Source organism: Poecilia latipinna, unplaced genomic scaffold, assembly GCF_001443285.1.
Source record: "Poecilia latipinna isolate Pla-1442-1.1 unplaced genomic scaffold, P_latipinna-1.0 Scaffold1956, whole genome shotgun sequence".
Lineage (NCBI taxonomy): Eukaryota > Metazoa > Chordata > Actinopteri > Cyprinodontiformes > Poeciliidae > Poecilia > Poecilia latipinna.
In genome coordinates this window covers 26,136-37,367 of record NW_015114572.1, presented here as the reverse complement: position 1 = coordinate 37,367, position 11,232 = coordinate 26,136, and the positions used below count along the sequence as shown (strand labels likewise).

General features: G+C 38.1%; 2 protein-coding genes across 3 annotated transcripts in view; both read left to right on the top strand.

Moving 5' to 3' along the window:
• The first annotated feature begins 880 nt into the window (after positions 1-880).
• On the top strand, positions 881-9,514 carry LOC106935375 (serine/threonine-protein phosphatase 4 catalytic subunit B). The gene is made up of 9 exons (XM_015015815.1): positions 881-1,040; positions 1,621-1,871; positions 4,362-4,413; positions 4,493-4,543; positions 6,187-6,288; positions 6,374-6,547; positions 6,626-6,752; positions 6,874-7,063; positions 8,614-9,514. The coding sequence occupies exons 2-9, from the start codon at positions 1,762-1,764 to the stop codon at positions 8,741-8,743; spliced, it is 936 nt and encodes a 311-aa protein (XP_014871301.1). The 5' UTR covers positions 881-1,040; positions 1,621-1,761; the 3' UTR covers positions 8,744-9,514.
• A 356-nt stretch (positions 9,515-9,870) lies between these two features.
• The window catches only part of aldh3b1 (aldehyde dehydrogenase 3 family, member B1), a 12,187-nt gene continuing 10,825 nt past the window's right edge, over positions 9,871-11,232 (top strand). The window contains exon 1 of one of the 2 annotated variants that reach the window (XM_015015814.1): positions 9,871-10,068. The gene's annotated coding sequence lies outside the window, so the exon portion shown is untranslated. Of the gene's footprint in view, positions 10,073-11,232 lie in introns of both variants that reach the window. The other variant, XM_015015813.1, reaches the window with a different exon arrangement.

The following is an 11,232-nucleotide window of genomic DNA, read 5'->3' as shown; positions in this document are numbered from 1 at the left end:
CATAATGGAAGACTCCCAAAAGAACTGATAAGATACTCTTTTAATGATAATATTAAAAACTTCTAAAATAAAAAAAATTTTTAGATGGTGTATTATTATTATTATTATTATTATTATTAAATAGTTCCCAGTGCCGTGGAAAAATTTTCATACTAACACCCTAACACCTGAGCCTGCCTTGTGGTGCATTAGTGTCAAACTATGGTACAAGTGCTACTGGTGATACTCAAACAGACTGCAGTGATACTTAACAGTGTTAGTATTCATAATTTGCAGTAAATACAGTAGCATTGTTCCATTAACCTATCAGAATCTGGATCTTGGATTTACAAAATGAAATCATGTCTAAGTTCCGAGTTAGAATCCAATGGAATTTACAGATTACCATTAAAAAAGGCTGTTTAGTGACGTGTATGTGAATATATTTATGGAGATACAGATAAACATGCCGAAACAGTTCATCCCTGAAGCTGTATGACAAAGTTTTATATAAACTGCAGACATAGTGGATTTTCAGTCTGGTATTGAAATGAAAACTGATTCTAACAATTTAGAATTGACAATTCTAAATTGACTAAGTGACTAAGTTCCCTTAGTCTCTCAGCCAGTGACTAAGAAAATAAATATATTTATTTAAATATATTTATTTTCTTAGTCACTGGCAAATCAAACAAGTGCCACCAAAAATATCTCCGTTTCTTTACAAACAAGGGGAAAAAAAGATTTGTGACCACAGCCTTGAAAACAGAATTGCCTTTATGACTCAGTTACACATTGTAGATTTATATTTCTATGTAGTTTAGCCTGGTTTGTAAGCTTTTCCAGTCAGATACTGATCATCTGGTTGAAAGTTGGAGCAATGTGCGTCCCCCGCACCGGAAGTTACGGTGGAGCGGTTGACGTTGGTGGTGAGCACAGCAGGACTGAACCGGCAAAGACGATACCGGGGGAGGGAGTGGAGCCGGTGAACGAGTGGTGAAAGAATCAACTATCTACGGAGAGTAACGTTGATGACTGTTTTTCAAGCTTTCAGAGACACGGTAATTACGTTTTTAAAGTCTTATCGATTCAGACGCGATATGTTCACCGTTTTCCGAAGCGCGTTAGCGTAGTGTCTTGCTAGTGAAGTTAGCCAAGGAGAGCTAACCAGCGTTTTTGCCGAATGTAAAGTTAATCAGGGGCTACAACCTTTCATCTTCTCAAATTGACATAGTTCATTAAAACAACTGGCCATCGAATACAGGGAGGTGTTTGATGTCCACTGTGAGGCATTTGTCCAACCATTACGACAAATTCTTGAACAAAATGGTTGTCTTAGTTCTCAAAGAATCAGTTGTTCTCTGACGTATTAGTGGTGATGTAAGCTAACATGCTAGTGGCTAGCATAGGTTAAGCTGCGCCCATAGGCCTCGCATTCCTTAAGAAATAACCTAATTTTTCTGCCTCATTTTTTGTCTGTTTCACGTTAAATACGTTTTTGAAGTTACAATTGTTTTACTTTTTAGAAGACTGGACTACGCGTATATGTAGCCTCACAGGAAATACAAGGCTGGTTATTTTGAATGTTCAGCTTGTTTATTTTGCATTTTAATAAATGACCTTGTTTTATTTCTCCGTCAGCTTTTTTTACTCAGAACTCTGTGACTGAAGCGGACCTCCGGCCTCTTCCCGTGCTGGATATAGGCTCGGTTGCTGTGGGGTTGGAGGAGCCGAGCATTCAGGGATCCCGGTGTGTGAAACGTGAATAGTGTGAACAGCTCTATGTGTGTGACAATGGGGGACATCAGTGACCTGGACCGACAAATAGAGCAGCTCCGACGCTGTGAGCTCATCAAGGAAAATGAAGTGAAAGCACTGTGTGCCAAAGCCAGGTGAGTGCAGCAGTAGTTATACATGTAAATTAATAAGAAAAAGTCATAGTACTGGTTCGGCCATAATCGCATTAAAACGTCTCAAGAAATGATAGTAAATCTTCATTGCTTTGTAAAGTACATTGGGCATTTCAGTTTTAAAATAATCGCATTTTCTGTTTGTAAGTAGAGATACAAAATTTTAATGAAATGTGCAACATGCAGAAATGTTGGAGAGTGTTGTGATAACAGTATGATTTGCGATAGACTCGGTCTAATTATGAATAATCTGTCCAGCTTCTGGAAAAATTTAAATTCTGTAGTTTCATCTCAACAGTTTTTATAGAAAAAGTAGCTTTTTGCTGGTATGTGCTGTTTTTTAAATGAAACAACTTATAGTCAGTCTCTTAATGATTTAAGAACTTTTCCACCTCTTTACCTTCTAAAATGTTTCTTGTTGCCTTTAAAGTGGCTACATATATATAAAATTAAACTTATCATTTATTGTACAGTCTTTATATTTGCATATGTTTTATACTTAGGAATTGTTTACTCTATACTCACTCAAAGGTGTCCATCTCTTAAGGCTTTAATTAATTATTTTTTCAGGTTCTGTTTCCTAGTTGCAGAAAAAGTAGCTATTAACAATAAATTTTACACTTGAATGTATGACAGAGCCTCAGTAACCCAGATATTGTTGTAACAATGAACTTTGCTCCTTATCAAGCTGTTCCATGTAGTTTTGCAACTATGCTGGAAAACATTACTGTGATTACATTGACAGTTTGAAATATTTCACAATTTGAAAATATAAATGCTGCATTTATTTGTCATCTTAGAACTAACTGGAAAAGTGATGCAAACATAATTCAGTGTTGCTTTGATTGGGAGTATCATAAATGAACATCATGATCAAATAAAGCTTACTAATAACTTTTTGTTATGGAGATTCTGGATATATTACTGTAGATACTTTCTGGTTGTGTGACATTATTTCTTTTTTGTGCAAAAAATATGTGGATGAGAGCCCATATTGTGTTCCTTTTAGGAAAAATAATTTGAGAGCACATCAGGATGTTAGCTTTTGAGATAGTCATGAAATGCAGTACTGCTTAGTTTCTTCCTCTGTGATTGGTGGACGTGTGTAAAAGCAGTTTTAATGAAGGTTTGTTTCCATTTTATTGTATAATAAGTCATCGTTATTCTATTTCTTCTCTGAGAATAAAATGGATAAACAGATGTTTATCTGTAAATCATGTCAGCTGACCTTTGACCAAAGTTGATAATGTCTATCCATTGCCTGGATCACTACTAGGGCTGAACTGTACATCACATCACAATATTAGTGTGTGCAATTATTCATATCGCAAAGGACTGTTTGGAGAGCAATAATTGTTGGCTAATATATTTGAAGTGTTCTGAACTTGTATTTTACATGCTGATGTAACATTTAGCCTGATTGACAAATTCATAGCAGACACTAATGATGTTGCCCAAAAGGTTAAAGGTCGCAGAGTGATGGAAGCACAGCTGAGAAACAGAGGACAGAATAAAACACACAAATACTAAACCTGATATCGTCGCAATATTACCAATATTATTGCCACGTCAAGATTTATTAATATCTGCCATCATCACTAGTTATGTATGTTGGTTGATGTAGTAGTTAACAGTTTAAACCAACCCAAATCTGTTCTGCTAGTGGTTGGCCTTGGCTAGTTGATCCTTAACTAGAACTAGTTTAAGGTTCAGTGTGAACCATTTTAACGTGACTTCATTTATGTTTATAGTTCACCATTTGAATATTCTGAGCTCATTTACTGTCCCAACATTAGTTGTCATATTTATTAGTTTATTATTAAGATAGTCTTAAAAAACAGTTCATGTTAACCTGCACCAGTTAACCTGTTGATTTTTGCTTAGTGTCTCCAGTCTGTCCTCTTCTTTGAGTTTAATTTTTTACAATTTTTCTTTCGTCACATAAACTGTAATCTGCAAGAAAAAATATTCTTTCATTTCTTTAATGATTATTTGCCCAATCAAATGAAGTTTTTATTTATTGGCTCTTATAACCTCTGTAGGTTTAGTCTACCTCTTAATAAAATCCTGAAGAAGCATTTCTGTTGTGTTACTTTGACTATACTGACCTCTTCAGTGGTCAGAAGTGAATGTTTGATGTGATGTGATGCAGAAGCTGGAAATCCAGTACTGGACTCTGTGCCTGCAGCAGGATCTCCTCCACAACACGAATTTATAAACTTTATAGATTAATTTCTGTAAAGTTTAAATTTATGGGACTGTTATTAATACCAGGTTCACATGCAGAGTGAATATTTGGGTGTTACAGTCTAAACAGCACATGCAGAGCAGGAGCTGAGTTTCTTCCTGCAGTGGGAAAGGCTGCAGGTTTGGACAGAAGTTACTGTCCAAACATTCCTACAGGTTTTTATTCTTTTAAATAAAATAGATAAATAAAATTCTAATTTCCTTTTCATCTGAATATATTTTCAGAGAGATTCTGGTTGAAGAAAGCAACGTTCAGAGGGTAGACTCTCCTGTCACAGTAAGGAACATCCAGCACGTGTTACACTGATAGTCTGTGTCATGTGGAGTCTTTTTTTTAAACGTTTCTCTTGTTGCAGGTGTGTGGAGATATTCACGGACAGTTCTATGACCTGAAGGAGTTGTTCAGAGTAAGTCTCCATCTTTCACCCTTCCTTCTGACCATTCATTATTTTTCACAGTGAGTAGCTCTGAATGCAGTCTGTGGATGGATCCCCAAAGCTACAGTCACCATGAAACTTTCAACACAATGTCCAAAAGGAGTGCTTGATTTGTTTTTGCTTCCAATTTTTGTCGAGAGAAAATGTGACCATTATGTGGATTTTTTTTTTTTTTTTTGAAAGGTCAAAATTAGAATGGAGCTCATAATCAAGTTTTTTCTTGTTTAAGTTCTTTATTTCCTTAGTAACCACGTTTCAAAAATTATGTCATGCAAAAGCAACATTTACCAACATTGTTGTTTTAAAATATAAAGAAACATTTACATTGCAGAATAGGGTTACAAAAGTATTTTTTGGAAGTTGTCTGTTTTTTCAGCTGAATTAGGAATATGTTGCACCACTGAATCCAAAACTGAAATCCATTTTTCTCATTCAGGTCAGGTTTTTATTCTAACTTGATTTAGAGAAATCCAGTCTTCTGACTAAATTGATGACTAAAATGAACATTTATCAGTTCATTTCCATGAATATTTCTCGCCCAAAAAAGATTTTAGGAGAAAAAAATTATTTTGAACACAGTGTATTAATTAAATGCTACAAACCTGGATTTCTGTAAATTGAATAATAAACACTGATAAGGGTAAGTTCATGTGAATTGAACATTACATCTTCACTGTAAAATTCTCCGTCTCTTCTCTGTCCTGATGGAATCTCTCCTCCTGCTCATCACTCATTGGTCCAGATTCTCAGGACATCGATCCAGATGTGAGAACAAGTCATGCATTTTGATGCTCATGTTGCTCCATAGTTCAGAGAGTTGACCTGATTGAGCAAAACCAATGTGATTTCTGGATTCAGCTCATCAGAATGATCCTAAAACAGTTGGAGAAACTCCATTTTGGCTGTTGACCAGTGTCATGGAGCTTTAACTACCTTTTTATTTCCATTTCGATTTCACATTCTGTAAGAAAAGAGTTGGACCGACATTCTGAACCCAGATAATGTTGAACTGTTTATGGACACGCTGCCTTTCCTTACAGATGACGAGTGTCTGCATTAAAAATACTTCTAATCCGTTCTTTTCATTGTTGGCTCAGCACAGCGGGCATCAAGCCTCATTGATTGTTGATTCCTAAACAGATCAATAAGTTGAAGTTTTTGATTTTGCTCCCTCTTACAGAGATGAGAGCTGTATTTGTTTCTGAGTCCAGATCAGAGAAAGAGGTGTGATGTGTTTCAGTCAGTAGCTAGGAAGGAAGCTGTAGTTCAGAGTGGCTGGCCTTTTGTGTTTGGAAGGTCAGTACTGACGGCTCTCTCATGCCTCCCCCACCCACCCCAGTGTTCAACTACATGACAGGAATCTGTTTGGGGAAGAGTGAATGGGAAATGCATAATTTATTAGCAAACCCTGCAGCATTCTATTGATGCTTCAGGAATGCAGACTATTTCATACATGTTCACCTGTGTTGTTGTTATGCTGTAATAATCAGCTGGTTCTGGATTGCATTACTCCTAAATTCCTTTCTCTGTGTGATGAACTCCCTCTCCTACCCCACCTATGAAATGAAGGTAATCTGTACTGACAGTGCTGTCCTGTTGTTAATGTTCAACAGGTTGGCGGTGATGTTCCAGAGACAAACTACCTGTTCATGGGGGACTTTGTGGACCGTGGCTTCTACAGCGTGGAGACTTTTCTTCTGCTGCTAGCTCTTAAGGTGAACATGAAGTGATCACATATTCCTCAGTTTGTATTTCTGTGCTTCCATTTCATCTTCCAACCTCCTCTTGTTCTCACATCAGGTTCGTTATCCTGATAGGATAACCCTAATCCGAGGAAACCACGAGTCCCGGCAAATCACCCAGGTCTATGGCTTCTACGACGAATGCCTCCGCAAATATGGCTCCGTCACCGTGTGGAGATATTGCACAGAGATATTTGATTACTTGTCGCTTTCAGCTATCATTGATGGAAAGGTGAGATGTGTTCACCGCTCAGCTCTGACTGGTCGCTTTTTACAGCAACACTTTAATGTGACTTGGTGTGTGTCGTAGATCTTCTGCGTGCATGGTGGCCTGTCTCCCTCCATCCAGACACTGGACCAGATCAGGACCATTGATAGGAAACAGGAAGTGCCTCATGATGGGCCCATGTGTGACCTTCTGTGGTCAGACCCTGAAGGTATCTATCTGCAGGTTTCTTCAACCTCTCTCTGGTTTCTAACGTTCCAGCCAGTCAGCGATTCCATGAGGGAAGGAGGAGTTTTCCTGCTGATGTTTTTGTTCTCTTTTGTTGCTCTCAGACACCACAGGGTGGGGAGTGAGTCCCAGAGGAGCCGGCTACCTGTTTGGGAGTGACGTGGTGGCTCAGTTTAACGCCGCCAATGACATCCACATGATATGCCGGGCCCACCAGCTGGTCATGGAGGGCTACAAGTGGCACTTCAATGAGACGGTCCTCACTGTGTGGTCAGCACCCAACTACTGCTACAGGTGAGGCTTTAGTTGGGTCCAGCTCAGTGTTGACAGGACAGCCGCTGCTGCTGAGTGTTATAAACCATGGTCCACTGCAGATCAATGTAGTGTTGTGGCATACTTACTACTTATTGCAACAGACAATTCATATTTTGCTTTGTTTAAAATGTGTTTTTGGTCACTATGTTCAGTTGAACCCTTATAATACAGAGGCAAAACACACTGAACAACTGTCTAGGCCTGTCACAATAACACTTTTTACTGGATGATAAATTGTCCTAAAATTATTACGGTAAATGATGATAATGTCATTTTGAAACCATTTTCAGTTAATATAATGATAATGCAGGTTTGCCTTCTGAAAGTGTAATAAACTTGAATTTTGTACAAAACACTCTACACTGGAACTGGAATATACTTTAAATACAATAAAACACAACAACCAAAAATGATAAATAAAAATAATAAAAACCAACAACAACCAAAACCATAAATAAAATGGATTATGAAGTGCCAAAATTGTCCCTTAGAAGATATTGATCATCAGTTGTTGAATCTATTGAACTACTTTTAATTTATCATGTGATTAATTGATTTATTGCTTATTGCCACAGGCTTATAACTGTCCTCCTGCATGATCCTACACTATGTAGAAGTGACTTTTATCTGGGGCTGCATGAACTTAAAAAAATGAAATTGTTTTTTAAATAATTTCAAGGATTATATGGATTGAGATTGACCAATAATTTTCCTCACATAGCTCCTTTTTTTCCAACATCATATGGTCCTCTGCACTAGCTTTGGTCACTAACATCAATGTGAGCATCATGTCCATCCAACCAGCCATATTTAAATATATTTATCTCTAGCCAGCATTTTGCTTAGAGGTAGGGGAGAAAAAGACTTTTTCTTTATTTTCTTTATTCCTTGAGATGCAGACATACATAATTCTAACCCAATTAACAAATGTTAAAACTTGGCTTGTCTTAAAATTCATTTTAAGGCCATGTCTGAAAAGAAATTCACCTTGATAAGATCTATGCAGGAAGCACAAAGTTAAAAGGAATAAAATGGATGTTTTGATTTTGAGGTGAAAGTAAAACTGTTTAATGATTCCTGCCATAACAAACCACAGGTTGAAGGCTAGCCAGGCTAGATATTCCCCTGAACTCAGAGAAGGTAGAGCTAACCACAGAGTACATTCCATCTGTTACCACCAACGACCTGAGCTGAGAATCAGCGTGACACCACAGCCAGACCAAAACAAAGTGAGCACGTCATAAGCTAGTCTGATATCTGGAATGTGTGATGTATGGAAACCCATTCCTACGGAATCTCTCGTTGCTGTAACTACGGCTTTTCTGATGCGCAGCAGTTGGCGCGTCTTCAGCCGGGTCAAACATGTCTGGAGTTTAGTTTTAGTTACAGATTAAGTCTTTGGAAGGGGCAGCAATGTTTGCAACGTGCAGTGTTGCATGTGATGCTAATCAAAGGTTATTTTTCAACCTAAGTTCGTTATATTGGTTTAGAATGACCTAACCAATTCTCTTGTCTCTCCTGACTACCAGGTGTGGAAATGTGGCAGCCATCTTGGAGCTCGACGAGCATTTACAGCGAGAGTTCATCATATTCGAGGCGGCACCACAGGAGACCAGAGGCATCCCTTCCAAGAAGCCAGTAGCTGACTATTTCCTGTAAAATCTTTGAACAGCCAGCCATCACGTGTCAAACTCTGGTACCATTGACCACCAAACACCCTCCATCCTGCTGCCGGACCATTCTCTCAGTCTGAACTCGAAGCAGACGGAAAACCCGCCCGATCCTCCAGAGCTCTCGCACAGCTGCAGCCTGAAGAGCTGAATTTTTGCCCGACTGCCCGAGCCTGACAGATGAGTCGCAGTGGAAGGTGGAAAGGCGTGGCAGATACTGGGCCCATGACTGTTGTCGCTTTTTCTCAGCTATTTGCTCTTAAAGCCTTCAACCAACTTCTTCCATCTGTGTCACTCCTCACTCTGTGTAGATACAACCTTTTTTTCAGCTCAACTCTTTTCTAGTGTTCTTTTTATTTTTTATGACTAATATTGTCATTTAGTTTTAGAATTTTTTGGATGGAGCAATTATTTTTTCTTTTTCAGAGATACAGCTGTAGGAAATTTTACAAATTTTATCAGTTAAGGAAATCCTTCAGTGCGTTTGACTTTGTATAACTGTTGCTGACAGAAGAAAATACAAAATGCCCCTCTTCCATTTATTTTTCTTCCGTTTTTGTCTGTCGTCTGTTACGTGCGTGATATTTAACATTCTAAGTGCTGCTGCTCAGCACCATTACAAATAAACGCCAGATATGTAACTAATTTAAGAAAAGTCACAATATTCTTTATTTTCCCCTCTTAATTCATTTTAATCTCTGGATTGCTCTAGCTCTGTCAATTTTGATATTGTGAAAATAAAATTTTGTATCAATACTGATTTGTTGCAGCAGTAATTATTTTATGAGCTGCATAAAAATGTTTGTGGTGGTGGTGTTTTATTTTAATAAGCCCATTCTCTGGAAACATTAGAAAGATGCAAGTATTAGATATTTCTGATTAAATTGTTTAAAAATATATCCGTATCAACCACTCGCAGGTTCAAAGATTTCAGATTTTTTTAATTGTAAATCTCCCACCATGACATGCCGAAGTTTTGTGAGCTCTAGGTTTGCTAAAATGTTGCAATCTAAAATGCGATTCTTTTTTGCAATATTTTGTGTGGCAAAAGGCATTTAGTATTTCTCTTTCCCAGAAGTTTCTGAATAAAATGTCGGCTGTGGCAGGAAGGAGCGTCGGGGTGAGGGTGCACGTTCTGTCTTGCCTGGCTAGTTTTTCCTGCTAGAACAAAAACTAGTCCCACCTCGCAAATGGAACAGGACCGAGACCGGTAGAGGACGCACCACCCGGAAACCAGAAATCCTTCTCACCTGAAGCACTGGCTCGTCAAGACGGCTGCTGTCGACTCTGATATTTGGAGAAACCAGCGCATCAGCAGGTAGATAAATCGCAGCTGTATCTCTTATCTCAGTTAATGTTGAGCTGTTTACACAAGGTTCACCAGTCACTGCGGAGGGATACATAGCAGAATAGGCGAACTGGTTGTACATAATGTAAGAAATAGAGGAAATAAACGAAGTTTGTCATGTGCTTTGGGAGTTATCTGTAAACTTGTTGAAGACGGAGGGTTTTATATATTTATATATTTCTGCTCGAACATTTGTGGTGCTTTTGGAACTATGAGTAGCTCTGATAGTGTTTGAACTGGATCAACCCATAACTGATTGTAAACTAACTCGTGTCAATCAGGCGCAAATGTTTGCTGTCTTGTTTTCTGTGATTTATGCACGCGAGCCCGGGCGGATAATTTTCCCAACCTAATTTTGTATAATTTTCTACAGATGTTAATTTCGTTCTAAAGCAGTCTAATATAGTTGAAGAGAGAACATGACCAATCCTACGCTTCCAGATATTTTGATACACACATCTGTATGTTATTGGGAGAGTTTTTCGCTGCCGCTGAAGTTGGTATCTGATTCGGTGATAAAGCACTGGTACTAGTTCACTTATTTTAACAAACTTGGACTCCCGATTCTCTCTCTTTAAAAGTCAAAAATCCCTAACCTGGTCAAACAGAAACCAGATTATTCTACAGTGAACAGAAAGCTTGGTATGTGATCTGGTTTGTGAAAAAACACAAAAGGATTATTTCGGTGTTTTTCCTTTTTTTTTTTAATTTTTCAACAACCTCAGATGGGATTCATATTGACACCACAATGCTGAGTGCCATAGTCCTCATTGATTAAGAACAAACAGTTTCACTTGGGGAAAACCGTCTGTGTGACTCCAGATTGACAGAGCGTAATCAAACAAGACAGTGTGTGGTCAGCCAGTCACTGGAATCTCTACTTGCTCCCCATTATGTCCCTGAATGGTTCCAGTCAGGCCTCTGTTCATGTTTTATTCTATTATTGTCTTTCTACATTAAAAACCGAAGATGAGACACTGGATCACAGCTATATGTCGCCACCTAACTAAAATAATGGCCAAAGTTTTTTTTTTTTTCCAAAAGACGACTTGGGCCAAAAAAAAAAAAAAAAAAAAATTTTTGCAAAAAAAATGTTGGGGGTATTTTTTTTAGGAGGGGGGCAATTTTTC